Genomic DNA, 24,790 nt, shown 5'->3' on the forward strand with positions numbered 1-24,790 from the left:
GGTTTGGCTGTGGAACCGGGTTTTTGAGTCCTGACACTGTGTGACCCTGGGCAAGTCATTTTTCCTTAAATAGAGATGTCCTTTGGCCTATCTCCATGGATTTTTTTTATAAAGATCCAATAAGAAAAAAGATGCAGATTCTCTAACAGCAAATGCTATATATACAAAGCATACCAATGCTTATTATTACTGAGCTGCACACCTATGAATTAACCTGCCTTTAAATACTTATTACCTGGATCACCTCCATTTCTGTAGTACACAAAAGATAGTCCTCCACATAGCTGGCTGAGGGTGTGGCATTAAAATGAACCAGTGGGGAAGTGGGCTTGGGGAGAGAAAAAAAGGGTCAAGCCGTGGATGAAGCTCAATCCCATTGGTGGGGGCATTTCCTGGCAGTGAGGTCAGGGAGCCTTCTAGAGAAGGCCTCAGTGGTTTTTTCATACTTGGGCACTGTGGTACACATGGGATGGAGAGGAGACTAGCATTCAAAATGACTCTTTAGAGCCTGGAAGGCCGGGATTGTTCAAAACCTTCCAGGATTTCCCAGTGCTTCTAAGGTCCAAACTCACTGGCTTCAGCATTCAAAGCCCCCTACCTGACTACACTGTCCTGGCTGTCCCCCAGGACTAGCAGGAATGCTCTCCCTTCTTATCTCACCTCCTGGCTTCCTTCAAATCCCAGCTAAAATCCCTCCTTCTCTAAGAAGCCTATTCTCAGCCCCTTCAATTCTAGAGACTTTGCTCCGTTGGCCATTTTCAGTTTATTCTGTATATGACGAATCCTACATGGCTGTTGTGTATTGTCTCCCCCATTAGTCTGTGCACTCCTAGAGAGCAGGGACTGGTATTGTCTGTTTGTTTTTAGTTTTACCTTTCTTTGTATCCCCAGTGCTTAGCACAAGGCCTGGAACATAGTAGGCACTTAATAAATGCTCATAGACTGCCACTCCAACCTAGTCTCTTGCTGAGGCACCCTCCATTCCAGCCAGGACAATTTCCTTCCTCATACCCGCACATGGTGTGTAAGTAGAAAGAACAGTGGCCTTGGAATCTGAAGACCTGGGTTCAAATCCTAATTCTGACACTCAGGGGCAGCTGGTGGTGCAGTATATCAAACACTGAACCTGGAATCACGAGTTCAAATTTGACATCAAGCACTTAAGAGCTGTGCGACCCTAGGCTAGTCACTTAACCCCGTTGGCCTCGGTTTCTTCATCTGTAAAATGGAGGTAATACTAGCACCTACCTCCCAGGGGTGAGAGGATAAGAGATAATAATGGTAATGTGCTTGGCACAGTGGCTGGCACATAGCACTGTATAAATGTTAGCTATTATTACTACTACTATTACTTGCTGAATAACCCCAGGCAATTCTTTTAACCTCCCTAAGCCCAGTTTCCTCATCCATACAAAGGGAAGCAATGCTTGCACTACCCTATGTCATTGGTGTTTGTGAGAAAAGGCCCTTTCAACCCTTGAATGTTCTAGAAAGGTGAGTTATCAGTCCAGTCCTTAAACCCTAGAACACCCTCTCCTTTTTCTATCCACCATCACTTTCCACCCATCACTCAAGACCCTCATCCTCCACAAAGACTTCTCACTCCTGCCAAGCTTGGTTAACCTTCCAGTCCTGACACGTCTGTCTATACCTCTCTTGGGGCACTTAGAACACAGCCTGAGGTTCAGGTTCATTCTTTCATGTGTCTCGTCTCCCCAGCTCTGTTGTGGGTTCCCTGGGTTGTGACTGGGTCATCCATTTCTTTTGTCTCTCTCTCTCTGACATCTTTACAATGTCCTGGCCTAGTGTTCTCTAACACTCACTACCTCTCTCCTTAACCATCCCAGGTTGTGAGACCTATGAGAAGCAGTTGAGGGTTAGCTTCATGGAGACCAGTGATGGGATTTAGATGAGGCCAATGGAGACCAATGACTGGAGTATCAAATGGATGGGTTTGAGATGAGGAAAGGAGGAGCCACTGGAAGGGAGGTGTGATCAGTCTAAAGGAAGGGACCATTGGGAAGGTGTTGGGGCTGGGTCCAAGAAGTGAGAGATGCTAATGGAGAGTGGTTCCAATGTGGATGACAACTTTTGCCTGATGGGTTGTCTTTCAGCAGATGTGTCCAACTCCATCCCCTCTCCTATTCTAGATGCATGATGGACACTGTCATGAAGATATCAAGCAGGGAGCTTCCACATACAGAGCCATGTCTGCCAGGCCTCTAACTGGGTTCTCTTCCCTTGGGGACTACAGGCTGGCTGACGTCATGCACCTGTGTCCTCACCCATGGCTCAGCGCTGCTTCACTCAAATGAAGGCCTCAGTGTTATCCCACCCTCTTCCTCTGATGATCTTCCAGGAAACCTGTACTTAGTCTCAGCTCTTCTTTGGGATCCGAGACTTTCCCAGCTCTGCTCTCCTTGCCCTCAATTGCTCAGCTCCCAGCACTGTCCCCTCACCGTGGCTTTGAGTGCCCAGCTCAGTTATTTATGTGCATAGGACTCCCGGCTCTGGGTCCCCGAGAGGAAGGGAACTCCTGTCTCTGGCCTGTCCTCATGCTCCATTTTTGGATCTGGGCTCCATGCTCTCCCTCTTGCTCAATACCACACTTCCCTTCCAACTGTGTCCAACTCTTTGCTGTCCTCACACACTCTAGCCAGTAGGCCCTACTGATTTCTCTTGAGCCTGAACCATCACTGAGATTCTTCAACTAGCATGTAGCAACTAAGGCAAAGGCAGCAGGTACCCCTCCCACCTGGGCTAAGGCCTTGGACTTGGGCCCTCTGGAAGCAGGAGCACCAAGTGTTTGCTGAATGAATATGAATGAATAAATGAATGAACAAATGGATTATTTTCCAGCCAGAAGACTGTTCCTCCTCCTCCTGGAGGCAGCCACCCTGCCACCCCAATGCTACACCAGTGTGAATGAAGAATGAGGCAGCAGGCCTAGCAAGGAATCTCCTTTACTGGGGGCAGGCAGGGGACACGGGGACCAACACTTTCTGTACAGTCTGTTTAGTGTTCTGCCCCCCAGAGCCCACAGCACTCCTCCTGATGGGAGACCAAGGCAGGAGCTGGGGTGGCAATGACACCCCAAGGTTAGTAGAGCATGCAAAGTCCCAGCCAACAGCTTGGGAGGGAGAAGGAGGAGAAACAGTAAAAAGCCTGAGACCCAGGCAGGCCGGACATAGCAGCTCTAGGGAAGGGGTGTGGGCAGGGGAGCGTTGGTGCTCTTGGCTCTGAGGAGGTGAAAGGAGGTCGATGGAAAATGAAATGATTGGGGAGGGAAGCCCAGCAGCCTGGAGCCCTGTTTTCAGGGCCAGGAGAGGGACCCTAGCACAGGACTCCCAAACCCTCAAGTCAGTGGCAGCTCTGGCTCCAGGCCAAAGGAAGTTGCTTCGAGGGGTTGGCGTTGCTTGGGGTGGGGGGCCCAGAGTTGGAGATGCTGCCACAGGCAGCAGCTGGAAGATTTGGACCAAGGGACAAGGCCGAGTCTGATTCCTCAGGGTGTCCCCCAGGGTCACAGGGCTGCAGGCTCCACGGGAGGGAAGAGGGGCCAGGTGGACACTGGATCACACTACAACAGAGGCAGACACAGAGATGGTGTGAAATGAGAAGTGAGTGGGAGGGGACTGTATGAGAACACAGATGACACAGCACCACAGCTCAGGAGCTTCCCCAGTCCCCTCCACCCTCCTAGCCCAATCTGCTGAGCCAGTCAGGGTCCCTCCTGCTCTATGCTAAGGCAAGCCCAGCTGAGACCCTCAGGGCAGCAAAGGGCAGAAAACCCTCATTTCCTGAAGTGACACAGCTTCTCCCCAAATGGGGTCTGTCCCCCCATCCCCTTGTTTAAGGACCTCAGCATAAGTGGGGAGGGCTTGGAGAAGGCAATGAGACCTGAGGAAGGGGGCAAGGGGGAGACAAGGCCCAGGAAAGATGGTGGCAGGGAGGAAGGGAAGGTCAGAATCCAGGGAAAGGGAGAGGGCCTGGAGAAGAAGGAATGGGGATGCAGAAGCCAAGACCTGGGGAAGGTGTGCGTGTAAGGAGCAGGGAGCAGGGGAAGGTCTGGGGTGGGGGGGGGGGGTGCAGCAATTATAAGGCCCAGGGAAGGGAGGGAAAAAAAGTTAAGCTGTGGGGGTGGAGAAAGAATCTGAGAAAGAGGTATAAAGAGAAGAAAACACATCCTGGAGAGGGATAGAGACAGAAAGAACAGAGCCTGGGGAAGTGGTGGGGTGGAATGAGGGGGTGCCCTGGAAAATGAGTAAAATAAAGTAGGCGGTAGGGAAGCAGGACAGCAGTCCCAACTACAGAACCTGAAGGACAGCCAGGATAGCCTTAGAGAGCCTAGCACAAAAGGGCACATGTATCTAGGGAGACTAGAATGAAGAGCAAACTTCCCTTTCCTCTCTCTGCCCTTGGCCCTGGGGCTCCTCACTCCCACCCCCAACAGCTCCAGCGGCAGAGCAGTCAGTCCCAGGGCACAAATGGAGATGGGGGTGGAGGAGCATTACCTGGGTGGGATGGCCCAGCAGAGGAGCCTCCCGTGAGCCTGGGCCTGGCCCTGGTGGGTTGATGGTGGAGCCCCAGTTCTCGTCTTCCCATGGGGAAGGGGCTTCTCTGGGCAGGCTGGAGAGAGACAGCTGACACAGAAGGAGAATAGGTTATCTCCAAGCCTCCAGGTAGGAGGAGGAGGAGAGGAAGTGAAAGGTGGAGACGCTTTCTCAGTCCTTCACGTGGACTTGAGGGGTGGCCAGAGAGGTCCTCTCCCTCTATCCCATCCATAACTGCAGGTCAGCAGTCTTTGTCCCCCTGGGCCAGCATCCAGCTCCCAATCTGCCTGACACTGACCCGAGAGGATTCTCCCCACCCCACCTGAGGCAGGGCACTTCCCAGACACACCAAAAAGGCTGACCGGGTGGCTGGCCATCACCATTCCCTTTCCCTCCCTCCCCACATACAAATCCAGCCCCCACAGAAAGCCAGACAGGTAGAGCCCACTGCAGGGTTGGGGTAGGGCTGAGAGGCAGGCAAGAGAGTAGGCAGAGGAGTAAGTCCAACATGCACCGTGGCTCCTGTCCCATTCTGGCGGCATCTTGGCGGTGAGGCCCTCAGCATCAGGAAAGGGCTGAGGGGCCCCAGGTAGAGGCGGGCTGCCCCTCACCTGACCCATGGACAGGGAGGAAGGTCCAGGCAGCAGCTGCAGAGGACGAGCTGGGAATCCAGGCAGGGTCCTTGGGATGGAACCACGCATGACCTGAGGCTAGGCGGAGGACATGTTGCTTAGGGCAGTGAAAAAAGGACAGGCTGTGGCTTGGCCCAGTTCTCCTCCTGCAAAACGGAGGAGCCCAAGAGGGGAAAAGGGGCAGGACCAGGGGCAGCAGGCAAGAAGTGGAGGAGCCAAGAGGCCCAACGTTTGGGGAAGGAGAGAGCTGGCTCGGACCGAGTCCAAGGCATCAGGCTATGGTGAAGTGGCTGCCAGCATAGATGGTCAGGAGAGTCCTAGAGGTGGGTGGCAAGGCAGGCAGAGAGAAAGGGCCCACCTGCTCCCCTCAATATACAAACTATGTCAGAACAGCAAATATATATTAATATATTAGTCTAGTCTTTTTGGTTAAACTTTAGGCACCGCTTTGGAAGAAGAGTCTTTTTAAAAATTAAAAAAACAAAAACAAAAAAACAAAACAAAACAAAAAATAAACCCAGGGCACTTAGCTGGCAGATCGACCACATGCAGAGTAAGAAGGGGCAGGGGAGGGGAGCAGAGGGAGAAGGGCAGGGCCAGGGTGGTTATGCCACAGCAGGCCGTGGCCCCCCCAGGGCTGCCCATTCCTCTCCCACTTCCCACCCACAGCTCCCACTCAGGCTGCCCCAATCCACGGAAAGCTGGGTGGCCTCAGAGGCTTCGTGGGGCCCTGAAGTATATCGGCGGCCATAGCCCGATGAAGAGTAGGAGGAGGAAGAGAAGGTCATGGAGAAACCAGAGCCAGTGGCGTCAAAGCTTCCCCGCCGAGAGCCAGCACGGGAACCAGTGCGGGAGCCCGTCCGGGAGCCTGAAGTGGAGCCGGAGCCGCTGACACTGTAGGGGCTGTAGTATCCTTTGCTGGACTGGGAAGAGGCTTCCAGCAACCTCAGCCCCGTGCCCTCTTCTGTCATGCTCCGATCCATGGCATCCTTATAGGAGATCTTGAGCTTGGTCTTGGGGCAGGTGAGGTACTTGGAGTAGGTGTTGACATCACGAAGTTTCTGGGCTGTTCGGGCATCGATGGTTCCCTTCTGCAGGGCCTCCTCCAGGGACACCCGGGTTGGTGTGTCGGGCTCAATCAGTCCCCCTGTCAAGTACTGTACCTCTAGGAAGCGCTGCCCTGCCTCATAATAGAGCCAGCCCTTTTTCAGGGCTTGGGCTGCGGACATTTTCGTCTTGGTCCGTGGGTCCTCGAAACCATAGAAAGCCTTCTGGGCCAAGTTGATCCTGTCCACCATGATCTTATCCACTAGCCCCTTGTTGACAGCATCAGTGACTGGGAACTTCTCTCCAGTGTTGGGGTCAATGATGCCCCCAGTGCAGGCCTGGGCCTCCAATAGTCGCTGGCCAGTGATGTTGTCCACTAGGTTTCGGTGCATGGCTTCAGTGATAGACACCTTCTCCAGGGTGTCTGTGTCTAGAATTCCAGCCACTGGCCCCGTTTCCTCAGTGGGGTCCGTCCAGGAAGTTAGCTGAGTCCTGGAGACAGCTGGGCTGATGGGATAAGAGGAAGAGGAGCCCACAGAAGATGACCTCGAGCGGAAACCACTCATGTTACCTGAAAGCATGTCAGCGAATTCAGTGATGGAGAGCGTGCCAGCACGGTACTGGTCAAGTGCTGACTGGTCAATTAAGCTCTTTGAAATGGCATCATCAATATCATACTGCCGGCCAGATCGCCGGTCAATGATCATAGACTTGACCACACCATCTGAGGAGGAGATGGTGATCTCCTCCCACTCACACTCTTGTTCAGACAGCTCAAGGTATGTCTGATGGTCGATGAGCCCCTTGCGATAAGCCTCATACACCGACATCTCCTTGCCCGTCTCAGGATCCACGATCACCACCCGCCGCTTACGGACAGATGACTTGGAGGAGGTCTTTCTCTCCCGCTTTTTCTCCTTCAGAGGCAATAGGCAGAGGCCAGTCTCCGGGTCAGTGATGCACCGCTCCATCAGCTGCAGGTAGGTGAGATTCTCCTCTGTGTTGGGATCAAAGAAGCCCTTGGTGTCATCTGAGGGGTCAGTCAGGATCTCATTCATCTCCTCATCAAACAGGCCACGCTTATAAGCTACTTCTACCGGGAGCCGGTGGCTCTCTTCAGGATCAATAATGCCGCCTGTTGCAATCTGGGCCTCCAGCAGGCGGATGCCATGGTCCTTCAGTATCAAGCCCTTCTTCATGGCCTGAAAGAGGGAGATGAGCTTCCCAGAGTAGGGGTCTTTGTACCCAATCACAGCCCGCTCAGCAGAGATCAATTTGTCTTTGAACTCGGGGCCCACAATGCCCATGCGGACAGCCTCTTCCACTGTGAGCTTAAGCCCTTTAATGGGATCGATAACATAGCCTGTGGCTGCCTGGGCTTCCAGGAGCTCAAAGGCAGTGCCAGGACGGATGATGCCTTTTTTCATGGCCTGGTAGACTGAGAGCCGCTCCTTTGTAGAGTCTACAAAGACACCGGCAATGCAGCTAGTACCCTCTAAGTACTTCTTTAGAGTCTTGGAGACTTCTTCGATGGAAGTCAGCCCCTCCTGCAGCTGGAGGGCCGTTGCCTCATCCATGACCTGGGATCGGACCAGCTCCTCCACTGTGATTTGTTTCCGCAGGCCCCGGAATGTCAGTTTTCGGGTGTCTGAGAGGGGGAGGAGTAACTGACCACTGTTCTCATCTCGGCGACACCGTTTCAGCAGTTGTGTGTAGCTGAGTTTCTCCTCCGTAGATGGGTCCACGTAGCTCCTGACCTCACTGGGCTCTGACAACTGGTCATATGTGTCTTTGTTCAGGTAACCTCGCTGGTAAGCAATTTCCAGTGGGAGATGGAAGCCCAGGCGGGGGTCGATGATGCCACCAGTGGCCAGCTGTGCATCCAAGAGCCTCAGAGCTTCCTCAGAGGAGATCAGATCCTTCTTCATTGCCTGGAAGAGGGAAATGGTCTGCTCGGTGTATGGGTCCCGGTAGCCAGTCACTGCTCTCTCTGCTGAAAGAAGCCGGTCGTGAATCTCTGGGCCCACCAACCCTTTCCTCACAGCTTCATCTACGGTGAGCCGTTCGTTCTTTATCGGGTCAATCATGAAGCCAGTGGCTGCCTGTGCCTCCAGCAGGGTGCGGGCAATCTCGGAGCTAATAAGCCCTTTCTTCAAAGCCTGATAGATGGTCAGTTTCTGCTTAGAAGCAGGTAGATAGATGCCTGCTACACAGCCACTCCCATACAGGTAGCGCCAGGTGGTCTCCACCTCTAAGATCTCACGGATAGTCTTGGTCCCCTCTCGTAGGAGGTTGTAGGTCTCCAAGGAAATGATGCGGGCCTCATAAAGATCCTCAGCAGTGATACGGCGCCGGACGTAATCATAGGAGTTGAGGTTCTGCTGACGGATGATCTCAGTCTTCTCAATAATCTCAATGATGATGATAATCATTCGTTCCTTTGTGACCTTCCCTGCACGGAAGTCCTCCATCAGTCGCGTGCGCTGCTCTTCGGGTATCATGTCTGACTGCATTACCTCCCAGAGAGACATGGAAGTGCTTCCCTCGCTACCACCAGGGATGTCAATCTGGGTTTCTTCAAATGCCTTGCGGGTCTCTTCCTCTGTGTACACCTGCGTTGTCTCCACCACTTCTGGCTTTTCAGGCTTCTTGAGAGACAGAAGGTAAAGGCCAGTCTCAGGGTCTTCCACACATCGGTGCTTCAGCTGCAAGTAGGTGAGATTCTCTTGGGTGTTGGGATCAAAGAAGCCTTTGGTGTCATCTGAAGGGTCAGAGAGAATCCTATTCATCTCCTCATCAAAGTAGCCACGCTTGTAGGCCACCTCCACAGGGACACGGTGACTGTTGACAGGATCAATGATACCACCTGTGGCAATCTGGGCCTCTAGGAGGCGGATGCCATGGTCCCTAAGAATCAGACCCTTCTTCATGGCCTCAAAGAGGGAGATGGTATTGCCTGAGTAGGGGTCTTTATAACCAGTGACTGCCTTCTCAGCAGAGAGCAGCTTCTCATGTAGCTCAGGCCCCACAACACCAGCTTTCACTGCTTCATTAACATACAGACGCTGGTTTTTTATGGGGTCAATCATGAAGCCAGTGGCAGCCTGGGCCTCCAAGAGAATGATGGCTGTGCTGGGCCTCAGCAAGTTCCTTTTCATTGCCTGGTAGATGGTCAATTTCTCTTTGGTCTCCTCCACATAGATGCCAGCAATACAGTCAGTTCCCTGGAGAAACCTCTTCACAGAGTCTGTCTCAGAGATATCTTTCACTGACTTCTTGCCATCCTTCAGTTGTTCAAACTGGGCTCTGCTGATGACCCTGGATTCAAGGAGCTCACTGGCTGCCACTGGTGTCCGCAGGCCACTGAATGTGAGTTTCTCCTGTCTCTTGGTCTCTGTCTCTTCAATGATGGTAACCATGATCTTGATGATTTTCTCAATAGTGACTTTGCCTGTCTTGTATTGACGGATAAGCTCCCTCCTCTGCTCCTCAGTGAAGTACTCAGAATTGATCAGCTCCCAGATGGTGATTGTCCTTCCCTTGAAGCTGCCAACTGGGACCTCGACTGTGGCTTTTTCAAATGATTCCTTGGCTTGGAGGTCAGTGTAGATCTCTTCCTGTTGAGCACGAATGGCTTTCTCTGAGAGAGGCAGTAGATATAGACCTGTCTGTTTGTCTGTTCGACACTTCTTCTGCAACTGGCTATAAGTGAGGTGTTCTTGGGTGTTGGGGTCATAGAAAGCCTTGGCACTGTCTTTAGGAGTTGACAGGGCCTTGGTCATCTCTTCATCTAAATAACCCCGCTCATAGGCAACATCCAAGGGGACACGGTGACTCTTGCCAGGATCAATGATGCCACCAGTGGAGAGCTGAGCATCTAGCAAACGTAGGCCATGGTCACTGGGAATGAGACCCTTCTTCAGTGCCTGGAACAGAGAGACAATCTGCCCAGTGTAGGGGTCCTTATACCCGGTTACGGCTTTCTCTGCAGAGAGTAACTTCTCATGCAGCTCTGGGCCCACCAGGCCAGATTTCACAGCCTCATCCACTGATAGCCTGGCATTCTTGAGAGGGTCAATGATGTGCCCAGTGCCAGCTTGGGCCTCTAAGAGTGAGAGGGCCACTTCAGGCTTCAGCAGGTTCTTTCTCAGGGCTTCATAGGGGCTCAGTTTTTGACCAGTCTCCTCCACCCACACCCCGGCAATGGCATTAGCTCCACGCAAATACTTCTTCACAGTCTCCACTTCAGCCACCTCCTGCACTGTCTTCTTGCCCTGGCTCAGCTGATTGTAGAGATCCTTGTCTATGACCTTGCTCTCCAGCAGCTCAACGGCTGGGACAGGGGCGCGGAGGCCCTCGAAGCACAGCTGGCTTTTCTTCTCATGCTCCTCGACAACAGTGATGACGATCTTGATGATTTTCTCCACGGTGATCTTGCCTGTCCTGTATTGTCGGAGGAGGTCTCGCCGCTGGTCCTCTGTGAAGTACTCTGAGTTGATGATTTCCCAGATGGTGACAGTTTTCCCGTGGAACCTGCCGAATGGGGCAGACACGGTTGCCTTCTTGAACACGTCTCTGGCTTCATTGTCAGTGTAGACCAGTTCTCCCCCCTTGGCTGCTTTGTCTGTAAGTGGTAGGAGGCAAAGGCCAGTCTCCGGGTCAGTGACACAGCGCTCCAGCAGCTGCAGGTAGGTGAGGTTCTCATGAGTGTTGGGGTCAAAGAAGCCCTTGGTGTCATCAGAGGGGTCAGACAGAGTCTTTGTCATCTCCTCATCCAAATAGCCACGTTTGTAGGCCACCTCCACGGGGACTCGGTGGCTGTGCACGGGGTCGATGATGCCGCCTGTGGCGATCTGGGCCTCCAGCAGCCTCACCCCATGGTCCTTGATGATGAGGTCCTTCTTCATGGCCTGGAAGAGGGAGATCTTGTCTCCAGTGTAGGGGTCCTTGTAACCAGTGACAGCCCTCTCTGCTGACAGCAGCTTGTTGTGCAGCTCAGGCCCGATGACACTCTCCTTTACTGCCTCATTGACAGACAGCCTCTTGTTCCTGACAGGGTCAATGATGAAGCCAGAGGCGGCTTGGGCCTCAAGAAGGATGAGGGCGGTGCCTGGGCTCAGCAGCTGTTTCTTCATGGCCTTGTAGATGCTGATCTTCTCGTTGGTTGGCTTGAGCAGCAGCCCAGCAATGCTGCTCCTGCCCTGAAGGTACCTCCTGATATCTTCTCTCTGCGACAGCTCGGTCACTGTGGCTGTGCCCTCCACAAGTTTGTCCAGCTGCTCCCGGCTCAGGATACCAGCCTCCTCCAGCTTCTTGGCTGAGACCTTCTGACGCAGGCCGTCGAACGCAAACTCAGGCTCCCCATTTTGTGCCAGGCCATCGACAGCTTCTCGCCCGTTGGGCAAGGCCTTGACTTGGGTTACCCTCTCCTCCGTCTGGATCATGACAGCACGGGTCTGAGCCAGGGCTGCCCGGTGCTCCTCCTCCAACCTCTCCAGCTTCTCACGCAGCTTCTGGTTCTCATCAGCCAGGAGCTTCTCCTGCTGCTGTCTTCGCTGCTCCAGCTGCTGCAGCTCCTCCTGCTTGCGCCGGACATTGTCCTCTGCCTCTTTCTGCCTCCTCTTGGCCTCATCCATGCTGGTGATCAGCTGCTGTTTCTCCTGCTCCATCTGCTTCTGCTGGCGTTCTTGTTCAGCCTTCAGGTTCTGGGCCTTGTTCACCTCCTCCTGGAACAGCTTCTCCAGCTTGGCTTTCTCCTCCTCAATGAACCGTTCTCTCTGCAGCAGGCTGTCCTTCTCGGTGAGGAAGGTCTGCTGCAGCATCTGTGTCTCATGCAACAGCTGCTCCTTCTGGGCCATCTGCATCTGCAAGAGGCAGAGATGAGAGAGCTTTCAGGTCAGACCAAGCCTGCTCCCCACCCATCAGACAACAGAGCACGGCTTGGCTTGGCTCAGCAACTGACTGAGGGAACATAGGCAAAGGACAGACCATAGCATTAGTGGCCTGCACCATGGGCACATGTTAGAAAGAAAGAAATCTCCTTCTAAAACACATGTCTTAGTATATTAGAAGGAAGTAGGCCCCCCCAGTCGGGTGGAAAAGGACAAATTTAGTCAGGAAAAACCAGATACTTGGCCAACTGTCCAACGTCACCTCTACAGCAGTGCAGTCGTACTGGTCACGTGGAGTGCCTTTAAGGACTGAGCTGTACTAAGAACAATGAAAGTGATAACTATGAATGGTAGGGGATAGTTTGAGGGGGCTAATGGCTGTACCCAGGGGCCAAATGAGAGACACTTACCCTGCTGGAAGTTAACTGTTCCTGTACGGTCAGACAGGGAAGGGGGAGGGGAAGTGGGAGAGGGAGGGGGAAATTAAAAAAAAGGGGGGTTGATCTGAGTCTTCTCTTGGGAAGCGTCTCCCTTATGGAAACCCAAAGCCTAGTCCTCAGCCTGCTGAGGGCCTTGCCAGCAAGACTTTAACCCCAGAAGAAAGGAGAGAAGCAAAGGTACCTCTTCCGACTTGTGCTGGAGCATCTCGGCCTCACGCTTTAACTTCTCCTTCTCCCTCTCCAGCTCTGCAATGGCCTCTTTCAGCTTATCGGCATCTTTGTCACTCTGCTGCCTCTGGATCTCCAGGGTATGGACCAGTGTCATCTTCTCCCTGGTGGCCAATTCCGTGCGATGGAGCTTCTCGCCAATCTCTTCAGCCTGTTTCTTAAACTTCCGGGCATCCTCCTCCGCCTTGGCCTGCGCCAGGCTCATCTCGGTCACATGCAGCTTCAGCCGCTCAGCCTCAGCACTCATCTCCAGCTGGCGGCGACGCTCGGCTTCCAGAGTCTTCTGGAAGCCTTCAGTCTCCTGCGCAAGGCGCTGCTCCATCTGATCCTTGTCCTCCTGGAGCTTCTTGGCGTGTTCCTGGGCTAGGTCCTTCTGTTTCTGCAGCATCTCTGCCTCTGCCTTCAGCCTCGTGGCCTCCTGCACAGCCTGCATCTTCTCCTTCAGCATCTTCTCGGCCAGCGCCCGCTGCTGGGCCAGGTCCTCCTCAGCCAGCTTGCGGAGCCGCGCGGCTTCCTGGGCCTCCACGCTCAGGCGGGCGGCCTCTTCGGCCACCTGCTTCATCTTTTCCGCCTCCTCCACCAGGAATTTCTGGGTGTTGTCTTTGTCCTTCAGGATCAGCATCTTGTTCTCCTCCTCAATGCGGGCCTTCAGCTTCACCAGCTCCTCCATCTGGATCTTCACTTTGAAGAGCTCCTCCTCCACCTGCGTCTTCTGCTTCATGGCATCGGTCACCTCCTCCTTCAGGCGCTGCAGCTCCTCGTCCAGGATGTCCTTCTGGTGGTCGGTCTCCTCCAGCTGAAGCTTCACCTTGGTCAGCTCCTGTTCCACCTGAGCCTTCTGCCTCAAGGTCTGCTCTGCAAACTTCTTGTGCTTCTCCATCTCTGCGTCCGCAGCCTGTTTCTGCCGCAGCGCAGCCTGCTCCGCCTGGGCCCGCTTGGCGGCCTCCAGCTCTGCCTCCTTGCGCAGCTTCTCTGCGGAGGCCTGGGCCTGAGCCTGGGCCTGAGCTTGCTCCTCTGCCTGCTGCTTCAGGCGCTCAGCTTCTTCTACCTGCTGGCGGGATAGCGTGGCCTCTTGCTCCGCCCGAAGCCGGGCCTCCTCGGCTTCCTCGGCAGCTCGCTTGGCCTTCTCGGCCTCCTCCCGCAGCTTGTCCAACATGCTCTGCTCCTGCCGACGGGTCTGCAGCAGCTCCTGCTCCTTCTGCTGCACGGCAAACACGTGGGCCTTCTCCTCGGCCTGCAGCCGCTTTTGGGCAGCCTCCTCAGCCAGCTGGATCTGCCGTTCTGACTCTTTCTCCGCCAGTTCCTTTTGGCGTTTGGCTTCCTCAACCTTGGCTTTGAGGCGCTCCACCTCCTCCAGAGCTGCCTTCCTCTGCCGTGCGGCCTCCTGCTCGGCAGCCAGGATCTTCTTGACCTTGTCCTCAGCCTCCCGTCGCCGCTGCTCCTCCTCCAGAGCAAGCTGCCGCTGCTTCTCAGCTTCACGCTCGGCCTGCTCCTTGCTCTTCTGGATTTCCTCCGCACTGCTCTTGATGCGCCCCAGCTCCAGCTCCAGGTCTGTCTTGCCGGCTGAGGCCTTCTCAAAGTTGATCTTGAGGATGCGGATCTCTTCTTCGATGATGCGCCGCTGCTTCAGAGTATCGTCCACCAGTCCCTTCTGGCGCTCCAGCTCACTCTCTGAGGACTTCTTTAACAGGGCGATCTTCTCCTCAATGTCAGCCTTGTGCTGGGCTGCCTGCTCCTCCAGCAAACGCCGCTGATACGCCTCATCCTCTGCCAGCCGCCGGAGACGTTCGTTCTCCGCTTCCTTCTCCTTCAGCGCAATCTCTGCCTCCGTCTTAAGCCTCGTGGCCTCGCTGATAGCGGCCAGTTTCTCCTTGAGGATGCGTTCGGCCTCTGCCCGCTGGCGGGCCACATCCTCCTCTGCCAGCTGTCGCTGCCGCTTGGCCTCTTCTGACAGGGCCCGCAGCCGAGCAGCCTCCTCTGCCAGCTCCCGGAACTTGCTGGCTTCGGCCTCCAGGCGCTGCTTGGACTTCTCACTGGTGGAGCGTGACTCCTCCTCAGTCTTCGCCTTGCTCTCCAGGAGGATCTCCATTTCTGCTCGTACCTTTGCCAGCTCTTCCTCTACCTCTTTGCGCTTCTGAATGGCCTCGCTCACCTCATTCTTGAGGCGGAAGAGCTCCTCCTCCAGGAGCAGCCGCTGCTGCTCCCCATTCTCCGTCTCTGCCTTCAGCCGGATCAGCTCCTGCTCAGCGGAGAGCTTCTGCTGGGCCGTGCCCTCCGCCAGCTTCCGCTGCTTCTCCAGCTCCTGCTCCGCCAGCTCCTTCTGCCGCAAGGCTGACTCCTCCGCCTTACTCCTCTTGCGGGCCTCCCGCTCCGCATCTTCTTTCTGCTTCTCGGCCTCCTCCTGAGCAAGAGTCTTCTGGTGGGCGATCTCTTCTGCCTGGAGCCTCATGCGCAGGGCATCATTGGCCTTTGCCCGCCACTTTTCCAGCTCCCGCTCAGCCTCCTCACGGAAGCGTTCGGCCTCTGCCTGTTGCTTCTTCAGGCGCTCGGCCTCCTCCTGCAGGTGGGTGACGGTGATGTGCTCTTGCTTCAGGCTCAGCTCGAGCTGGGCCGTCTTCTCCGCGAAGGACATGCGCTTGCTCTGGAGCTCCACCTCCGCACTCCGCTGGGCTGTCTCCAGGGCCACCTGCACCTGCCGCTCCTTCTCAGCCTCCGCCTGCTTCATGCGCCGCTCAGCCTCCTCGGCCTGCAGGCGCAGCTCTTCCAGGGCCTGCAGGGCCCTCTGCTTCTCTCTGGCAGCCTCCTGCTCCGCCTGGATCTTCAGCCGCAGCTCCTCCTCTGCCTGGCGTTTCTTCTGGCTCTCCTCCTTCACCTGCCGCCGCAGGCGTTCGGCTTCCTCCTGTGCCTGCTTCTTCTGCAGCTCGGCCTCCTCGGCCCGGGCCCGCAGAGCCTGCAGCTCCGACTCAGCCCCGCTCTTCTGACGCTCAGTCGTCTCCAGCTGCAGGCGAATCACGCGGATCTCTTCCTCAATCCGCAGACGGTTCCTCTCGGCTTCCTCCACCTGCTGGGCCTTGGCCTTGATCTCCAGGTCCGAGTTCTGCCGCAGCTGCTGCAGCTCCTGCTGGATGTTGAGCTTTTGGTGCTGGGCATCCACGGCGACCACCTCCCGCCGAGCCACCTCCTCCTGCATGCGCCGCTGAAGCTCCTGGGCCTCACGCTCTGCCTGGGCCTTGGCCTGGGCATGGGCCTCGGCCAGCTGCCTCTGCTTCTCCAGCTGAGCCTCCACCTCTGCCAGCCGCTGCCTCTCCTCCGCCTTCAGCTTCTCTGCTGCCCTCTGAGAGGGAGGTGGGCAGGGCAAGGCAGTGTGGGGTGGGGAGAGAGGGAAAGAACCACAAAGAAACCAAAGTGAACAGACAGCAGGGAAATCTGCCGCTCAACGAGCAAATCAAATGGGGAAAGGGACTGGAAGGCAGACAATGGGGGAGGCAGGGCAGGGGAGACCGAGCCCCATGCTTGGGGCCACACACAGAGGACACAGCACTGCAACAGTCCACTTAGTACAGCGAGGTAATGGGATGGGAGATGGGAGAGAATGAGATGAATGGACGGGGCTCCAGACACGGGAGGACAGCTCTGGGGATTGACAAGACAGGACTCCCCATCATCAGAGGAAACAACCCACGGATGAAACATGCACCAAGCCCAAGGCAGATGGGAACAGCATGAGAGCAGCCTGCACCCTCTCTCCATGCTCCCTGGCCCGGCGGGAGCCCTGGCCACAGGATGGACAGACACAGACAGACAGAAAGCAAAGCACCGACACCACGCGTGTGTGAGCATGAGTAAGCGTGAGTGCATGAGAGTGTGTGTGTGTGTGTGTGTGTGCATGCGTGTGCATGCACATCCTGGGAATTTTCTTCCTCTTTTTCCCTTTCTCCTAAGCTCTGTTGGAAAAGTGACACTGGGCATGTGGGCTGGTCTCCTCTGTCTTCTACTCTCTACTTTCTCTGGGGGAAGCGAAGGTCATCATCTATCTGCAAAGGGTCTTGGGTGGTGGCTTTGGAATCACACAAGGGCTTCCTTAAGCCCTCATAGACACAAGCACAGCCTCCTAAGGACCTCAGAGCAGAGGAGAACAGGGTAGGGATGCCCCCCTCCCCATTTCCTCCAACGTGTGGCTCTGCCCAACAGCCCCTTTCCTTTTCCCAAGTTCAGGGCAAGGTAGGTATGCTGCCCAGGTGACAGGAGCCCGGGCCACCCTGGTGGCTACAGATGGAACAAGGGGTTTTGAGCTGAGAAACAGCAGTCTAGGTGGTAGCGAGGGAGAGTAGGGAAGGACCTGTGACTGTATGACGTGTGCTGATGGAGCAAGGGAGGAAGGATCATTGATGGTACCAAGGAGGTGCTGATGGGAGAAGGGGAAGGAGAGGGCACTGGAGGCCCCCGTGGGGAGACACCGAGGGGAGGAGTCATGCGTCCAGGGCAGTACCTGCTGCAGAAAGGCCAGAGTCCTCCTGGGTTTTTACCCTCCATTAGATCCCAAACAACACAAACATTCCCCCAGACAAAGCTGCCAAGCGGCGAGTCCAAGAGCAAAACCCAAGAGTTAGAGAAAAGGGAGCACACGGGGAGGGAGGAGGAGGAGGAGAAGGGGAAGGGGGATGCTGAAAAAGAAGAGAGAAGGGAGAGACCCGACAAGCTCCAGCAGGGAAAGGGGCCTAGGGAGCACTGCGGCCTGGGTGAGAGAGGAAGAGATGGCGGAAGGCAGCATCTGAGCATGGGACAGGCTGAAGAAAGGGGCTGTACTAAGTGTGTCTGAGAAGTGCTTCCCACTCTTCCCACCACAGCCAGGCTGGGGGGTTCAGGGTAGGGGGAACATCTGAAGAGCAAAAGGCCCCAACTGGGGGTGGTGCTCCTCTCATCTCTTGGCTACATCTCAAGGCCAGAAGGGCAGGGGAGCTGGGGTCCAAGTTAGCAATAGCACATAATTCTCAGGGCGGGACAAGGTTGCTGACTGCTAGGAAGGAAAGCTAGCTGCTCCCTCCCATCCTGGGAAAGTCCCTTCCCCTAAGCCCATACCTCCTCCTCCTCCAGGCGCCGAAGGGTCTCACTGATGAACTTAATGTACTGGCTTGTAAGGGTGGTCAGCTCACTGTAGCGGGTACGAAGATCCACATACTAGAAGAGAATGGAGAACCCGGTCACCTTGCTCAGTGTCTGAAGGGCAGCTGTGTCCAGATATGGCCCCCCTTACTGCCACCTCCCCAAACACACACACAGTGTGCATATGCACACAGATGCCATGCATGTACACCTGGTCCTCAGTAACCCAGGCTGGATACCTGGGGGATGGGGGTGGGGGGCTCAGGCCAGTTATAGCATGAGGGTCACTCAATTCACTGCATCATAGAATTGGAGCTGGCATTTAGTCCCAGCCCTTCAAGCCACAGATCAGAAAACTGAAGCCCAGAGGGGTTTACATGATCTGCCCAAGGTCATACAGGGAGTAAGAATCAAGAGTCAGGGGTCAAGCTTGGGTCCTTCTGATTCCACCTTCACCCTGGGGTAAGGGTGGCTGACTGCTTGGCAGAAGGGGCCACCAAGGTCTCCCTTCTTCGCCTACCCTTCCCCCCAGGCCTCAGGAAAGCCAGGGTTCTCCGAGCCTGCCCATCTGGCCTCTGCCTGTCCATTCCCACCCCCAAACGCTCAGCTGAACTTTGGGCGGCCCCCATGCCTTGCCACACTGGGCCTCACCTCCTGGATGACACTATCTGACACGGACTGAACCTTGGGTTTCTTAGCAGGGGAGGCCACAGGTTCCACTTGAGCCTTGTACGTCACCAGCTGCAGCTCATAGTCCTGCAGAAGGAAGAAAGATTGTAACCATCAGGATGGCTAGTTCTGGTGAGGAGGTGCCCATCTAGAGCTTCTGTTTGCTCCCTCCCCATTGTGGAAAGCGGGGCTTCCTTAGGTGTGTCAGGGATTTGTCTCTAAAGTGGCCTCAGGTCTGCTTCTGCCGTCCATATCCTTTGTGCTTAGACAGCCTGAGATCTCTGTCCCTTTGTCCCTCTCAATCTGTTTCAGGCTGGACTCTTCCCATCTGTCCTTAGGATCCCTACACACCCATCCTGCAGACCTCTGGCCACTGTGCCCCAGGCTCCCAGGTACAGACACCCCTTGAGTCATATGTATAAGGAGGGAAGCATTTCTGTGGCTCTGCTTTTGTTCAAAAAGATCAGAAAAGGATGGAGGACGATACAGTGACAACCCAGTCCCTGTCCTAGGCCATCGACAAGGGCTCCAGGCACACCACATCCCACATGCATGGCCCCAAACCAGCCTTTTATTTTTCTTTTCTTCTGGTCTTAGTCCTTGTCTGAGACAGCTAAGTGGTCCAGTGGACAGAGTGCCGGACTTGGAACCAGGAAGACCTTAGTTCGAATCCAGCCTCAGGTACTTACTAGCTGTGTGAGCTTAAGCAAGTCACATAATCTCTGCCTGCCTCAGTTTCCTCATCTGTAAAATGGGGATAATAATAGCCACTCCCTCCCAGAGGTGTTGTGAAAATGAAATGAAATATTTACAAAGTATGCAGCAAAGCGCCTGGCACACAGTAGGTACTTAATAAACGCTTAATTCCTTCTCTCCTTGTAGTCCCTGCAGTGACATCTCCTCCCAAGTCCAGCTTTTTAGATTAGCTCTCTCACATGACCCCAAATCTCCAAAGGATTTTAATCTCCCTACTGATCAGGTCAAACGCTGAATCAGTTTACTTCCAGCCTCCTTCTCTCCTGAGGATCACAGGGCTATAGATTTAGAGCCGGAGGGGATTTTTGAAGGTCAGAGTCCAAACCCACGAACCATACAGATGAGGAAACTGAGGCACCCAACAGTCAGACAGCTAGTGACTGATGCAGGATTTATTTAAACCTCGGTCTTCCTAACTCCAAGTCCAGGGTCCTATCCACTACACCATGCTTGCCCTACCGCTCAAAGGAGGGAGGGACCTGGAAACTGTAAGGAGCCAGTGGGAGTAACCCAAGAGCCTACAAGGAATGAGCATCTGTCATAGGTGGTCTCCTTCTCAGTGTCTGGAAAGGGAATAGAGGGGTGCCCCAAGCTCAGAGGCAGGCATCTTAGCATCCTCACCTTGATGGCGTTAATGTATTGCTTGGCATACTTCTGACACTCAGTAACTTTCTCTCCATGTCTTTCAATTTCTTCCAGGAGTTTCTGAGAAACCAAAGCCCATTGGGTTCAGTTCTTCTAGGAGTGAGGTGACCACATAGTTTTCCCCTAACTCTGAACCTTTCCCCACCCCCTTTCTAACATGGAACCGTCCCCCCAAAGTCTCTATGGAATTCCTTACCTTGGCAGGAGAAGCACCTCCTGAGCTTGTGATTGCCAAGCACAGCCCTCCCCAAGCCTTCCCCCCCGCCGCCCCCGCCAGTCTCAGACCCCAGTGCTGACCTTTTCCTGCTGGAGCTGCTCACGGACCACCTGGCTATCAGCCAAGGGCACAGCCTGAATCTGCTCCTGCCGTTGCTTGGCGCTTACAAGCCAGGCGTTCAGGGGCTCTGCACTCTCACGGTAGTAGCGCAGCTGGCGACCCAGCTGATCCAATTCTCGCTGACGCAGGTCAATCTGGGCCAGCACGGCCTGCCAGCGCTCCAACAACTGTGTGACCCGCTCCCGCCAGCGCTCCAGTTCTGCATCCCGCTCCCCATGCTTCTGCTGCATCCGCTCACCCACCTCCTGCGCCGCCCTCAGCTCCTCATTCAGCCCCGCAAAGAGAGGTTGCTGGGCCTCCACCTGGGTGCGTAACTTCTGCTCCAGGGAGAAGTGACCATGAGTATGGCCCAGGTCACCTTGGCACCCACTCCCCTCCCTCCCCATCTTCCAACCCGGCCTACTCCCCCTTCATACATTAGGGCCCAATGGAACTGCCACAGAAGAAGAGGCCAGGACTCCCAGAGCGGGGACATAAGTGCTGTCTTCAAATACCTGAAGGTCTGTAGCAGGGACAGGGATTGGATTTGATCTACTCAACGGCAGAATTAAGAGCAATGACAGAAGCCCATTTATTTCCTTTCAATGGACCAAGAGCTGGCCAGTAATGGAATGCAATGGCTGCTCCATTGCATGTCTGAGACAGCACAGGGGAGAGGGGCAGGATTTCTAGATGATCTCCCTTCCCCTTCAAAGGTTCTTTAACTATGGCCAAGGGCAGAGAACCCTGCAGCACCAGACCCACTCTGACCCATTACCTTCAGCTCTGCTTTGGTGGCCTCCAGCTCCGAGAGGTCGGCAGGGACGTTCTGCACATCCTTGAGCTGCTCCTCATAAGTACGCAGCACCTCCTCCGCTCCCTGCGTGCTACGGATCACGAGGCTGATGGTCTTGAGCCTGTGAGTGATGGAGGCCTAGGTAAGACCAAGGGCCAGTCCCAGGTACCTGGGCACAGGGAGGGAGGACTCCAGTGCCCCGCCCCCTCCCAGAAGGCAGGGTAAGAAGCAGGGTACTCACTTCTCCAGGTAGATGGCAGACAGGCTGCGCACCTGGTCCAGCTTGCCCAGAGTCAGGTCCAGTTCAGAGCGAAGGGCAGGGGCTCCAGGTGAGGGCTCAGGCTGGGCAAGCACCTTCTCTGCCTTGGCAGAGAGTTTGGTGACTCCTTGGCCCAGGCCCTCCACTTCTGCCTGTACCTTCTGCAGGGGACACAGAGAAAGACACATGGAGATGGGAATGGTGAGAAAGTGGGAAGAGAGATTGAAATGGAAACATGAGGAAAAAGGAGGGAGGCAGACCCAGAGACAGAGGGAGGTGTACCAGCAAGGGAGGCAGGGGAAGGCAGAGATAGAGAGACAGAAGGACAGAGGGAGATGTACCAGCAAGGGAGCCAGGGGAGGGCAGAGATAGAGAGACAGAAGGACAGAGGGAGAAATGGAGAGACAGACAAAGACCAAAAGAGAGAAAGACACAGAGAAGAACAGAAAAAATGTTAATGGCTGAGTCAGTGCCTGGGGAGATCCAGGATCACTGGCATAGGACCCAGGATAGCTTGGGGAGAAGGGTTACCTATCAGAAGATAAGCTAGGAAGGAGAGTACCAGGCTAAGGACCGAGGAGACAGTGGGGAGAGAGGAAGAGGGACAGAGGGAGAAGGAAGAGACAGAAGGGCAAGAGAGAGAGGAAGGAAGACAAAGACAGAGGGCAGGGGAAGAGGGAAAGAGGAAGGAGGACAAAGAGAGAGAGGGAAGGGGAAGAAGCAGAGAGGGAGGACAAAGAGATAGAGGGAAAAGGAAGAGGCAGAGAAGAAGGAGGAAAAAAGAGACAAAGGGGGGAAGAGGGAGAGAGGAAGGCAGACTGGCTAGGAAAGAGAAGCAGGGACATTACCTGCTGCTCCGTGATACGCTGAGCACATTCGCGGGCAGGCTCCTTGTCCAGTGGCATACGAAGCCGATGGACAATACGGCCCTCACAGGTCTCTAGTTGGAGACGGATGTCCTTCAGCTCAGAGATATAGCGTTGGCACAGAGACTCTTCCTGTTCCCCTATGAATAGAAAAGCTGGTGTCACACCAAAAGGGCCCCTCACTGACTGCCCCAGGCTCCTGTGGTGGCCCCAGCCTAGTTACCTTGCTCCAGGTTCTGCAGCAGCTGCTGATAATGGCGAGTACAGGTGCTATAGTCCCGCTCTACCTGCAGTCGGTCCTCAGGTCCAAAGCCACCAGCATCCTGGCTATCCCGAAGGAAGGCCTGGTAATGCATCTCCAGGTTGCGTAAGGCCTGGCGTTGCTCCTCTGGTTTCAGTGTGCGGAACTGGTGAGAAAGGGGCAGTGAGAGTAACAGGTGAGGGCAGAAAGTGGGGGGGGGGGAGGGGGCACTGAGGGTGAGAATAGTAGGGGAAGAAGATGGGAAGGGATGATGAAAGTGAGGGGAGCAGCAGGAGATGCCGAGGGTGGGGGAGACAGTGGGGGGAGGAATAAGGATGGGAGGGGACACTGAAGGTAAGCAGTAGATGAGAAGCAAGTATTCAGGGAAAGGGCTAGGAAAATATGGAAAAGGTGGTAAGGGAGATGCTGGGAACATCTCGGGGTGGAGGGTGGTGAAGAGGCAGCAGCACCCCCAGTTTGAGGACTCACCGTTACCAGGGACCAAGAGCGAATGAGCTGGATTTCTCGGGTTAGGCACTGCCAAGCCAAAAGACTCTTCATGTCCACATGCAGCTGGTGCCAAAGGTTCACCAGGGTCTGGTGTAGTCCCTCCAGCCTGCCAGGGATAGAGTGGGGTGGAATGGAGGAGAAGAATGGACAGGGCATGAGGGCAAATGAGATTGGCATCTCATTTCCTGGGGAGCCCTCCTTTCCTTTTTCAGATCCCTCCCCTCTCTCTTCTTCACAAGTGCACCTCCCTTGAATCTTTTAGTCCCTTGTCCTACTGTCCATCACATCTTGCCAGATCCCAAACCTGGATTGTCCCCAGCATCCACCTGCTTTGCGCCTATTCATGTGCTGCTGAACCCCATTGACTGGGTCCATTATAGCAGTTATCCCTTCCACATCGCGTGGGTCAGGGTGCAGCACCTGCACAATCTGGAAAATCTATGTAAAATCTGTTGGCCCTCCCTTCAGACCAGAGAAGAAGTCTGAATTATTATGGTATTAAAAGGTAAAACACATTTATATTATACAATACTATACATATATTTTATGTATTTGAATTTTTAAACTTTTTCTGTTGTTTGCTGGCCCTCATGTGTCATCTGAGGCTTCTGCAAAACTCCCCAAAAACTCTCATTTAATTTCTTAAGCTGACCCGCAATATAACAAAACTGTGATGGGGAAAGTCACAATGTGTAAGAGATAACTGTATAGATTTACATTCCTAATCTCCAATCCCTAATCTCACTTGGACCTCAATGCAGCAAGACAAATACTCTACTCCTCCTTACTCAAACCACTGTTCCTTTCCTTTCCACAGTGGCTGCTCCAAACTTTTTCATTTCTCCTCAAGCTTACGATGGCACCCCATTGACCCAACCCTCTCAATTGTGGATTTTGCCTCATGTTTCACCAAAATTGAAGGCCATTTGCTGAGAGCTCCCTCTTTTTCCCTCCTTCTCATCTCACATCACTCTGACAACTCCCACTTCCCTCCTTCATTCCTTTCTTTGTTAAAGCCAACACACTACATACACCTTTGACCCTTCCTTTTCTTGTAGACTAACCCCACTATCATCCCTATTCTCACTAATCTTCAGATTCTCCCTATCTACCAATGTTTCCCTAAGGTCTACAAAAACACTTAGGTTTCTACCCATCCTTAAAAGTCCTCCACTGGGCCCTACCAGCCCCACTGGCTATCTCTCCTCCCCTTCAAAACTAGATTTCCTGAGAAAGCAGGCTACAATCAGTGCCTAGATGTCTTCTCCTCTCACTTTCTTCTAAACCCCTTGCAATCTGGTTTACATCCTCCTCACTCAATCATCCAACTGAAACTTCTCTTTTTGAAAGTAACCAGTGATGCCTTAGTTACCAAATCTAATGGCATTTTCTTGATCCTTGTCCTTCTTGGTCTTTCCGTAGCATGTGACACTATCGCTCACCTCTTCCAGGATCTTCTCTCTCTTTGAGTTTTTGTGACACTGCTCTTTCCTAGTTCTCCTCCTCCTTGTCTAACTCTCCTTTGCTGGTTCTCTACTCATGGGCGCTCAAGGACCTGTCCTGGGCCCTCTGCTCTTCTCTGTCTACTATCCCATGGTTTCCCTTATCATATTCATAAATATGATTCCCAAATCTATATCCAGCCCTACTTCCTCTCCCGAGTTATAGTCCTGCTGATCCAATTGCCTCTTGAAAATCTTGACCCGGATTTCTTATAGATATCTCAAACCCAACATTTCCAAACAGAGCTCATTATCTTTCTCCCAAAACCCTCCAGTCCTCTGAACTTCACCTCATGTGTCCCCTTCCCTCTTCTGGCCTTCACCATTGCAATAGGCTAT

General features: G+C 54.3%; 1 protein-coding gene across 2 annotated transcripts in view; it reads right to left on the bottom strand.

Annotated features, from left to right (window-relative positions):
• Positions 1-2,945: 2,945 nt before the first annotated feature.
• The window catches only part of PLEC (plectin), a 112,419-nt gene continuing 90,574 nt past the window's right edge, over positions 2,946-24,790 (bottom strand). For both annotated transcript variants that reach the window (XM_036753484.1, XM_036753495.1), the window contains 12 exons: positions 22,929-23,055; positions 22,422-22,605; positions 22,181-22,338; positions 21,315-21,493; positions 21,056-21,194; positions 20,259-20,615; positions 19,938-20,021; positions 18,543-18,647; positions 17,868-17,966; positions 12,742-16,122; positions 4,512-12,093; positions 2,946-3,577 (listed from right to left, as the gene is read on the bottom strand). In XM_036753484.1, coding sequence (XP_036609379.1) covers positions 5,788-12,093; positions 12,742-16,122; positions 17,868-17,966; positions 18,543-18,647; positions 19,938-20,021; positions 20,259-20,615; positions 21,056-21,194; positions 21,315-21,493; positions 22,181-22,338; positions 22,422-22,605; positions 22,929-23,055 — 11,119 coding nt within the window. In that variant the 3' untranslated portion in view covers positions 2,946-3,577; positions 4,512-5,787. The remainder of the gene's footprint in view (positions 3,578-4,511; positions 12,094-12,741; positions 16,123-17,867; positions 17,967-18,542; positions 18,648-19,937; positions 20,022-20,258; positions 20,616-21,055; positions 21,195-21,314; positions 21,494-22,180; positions 22,339-22,421; positions 22,606-22,928; positions 23,056-24,790) is intronic.

Source organism: Trichosurus vulpecula, chromosome 1 (genome assembly GCF_011100635.1).
Source record: "Trichosurus vulpecula isolate mTriVul1 chromosome 1, mTriVul1.pri, whole genome shotgun sequence".
Classification (NCBI taxonomy): Eukaryota; Metazoa; Chordata; class Mammalia; order Diprotodontia; family Phalangeridae; genus Trichosurus; species Trichosurus vulpecula.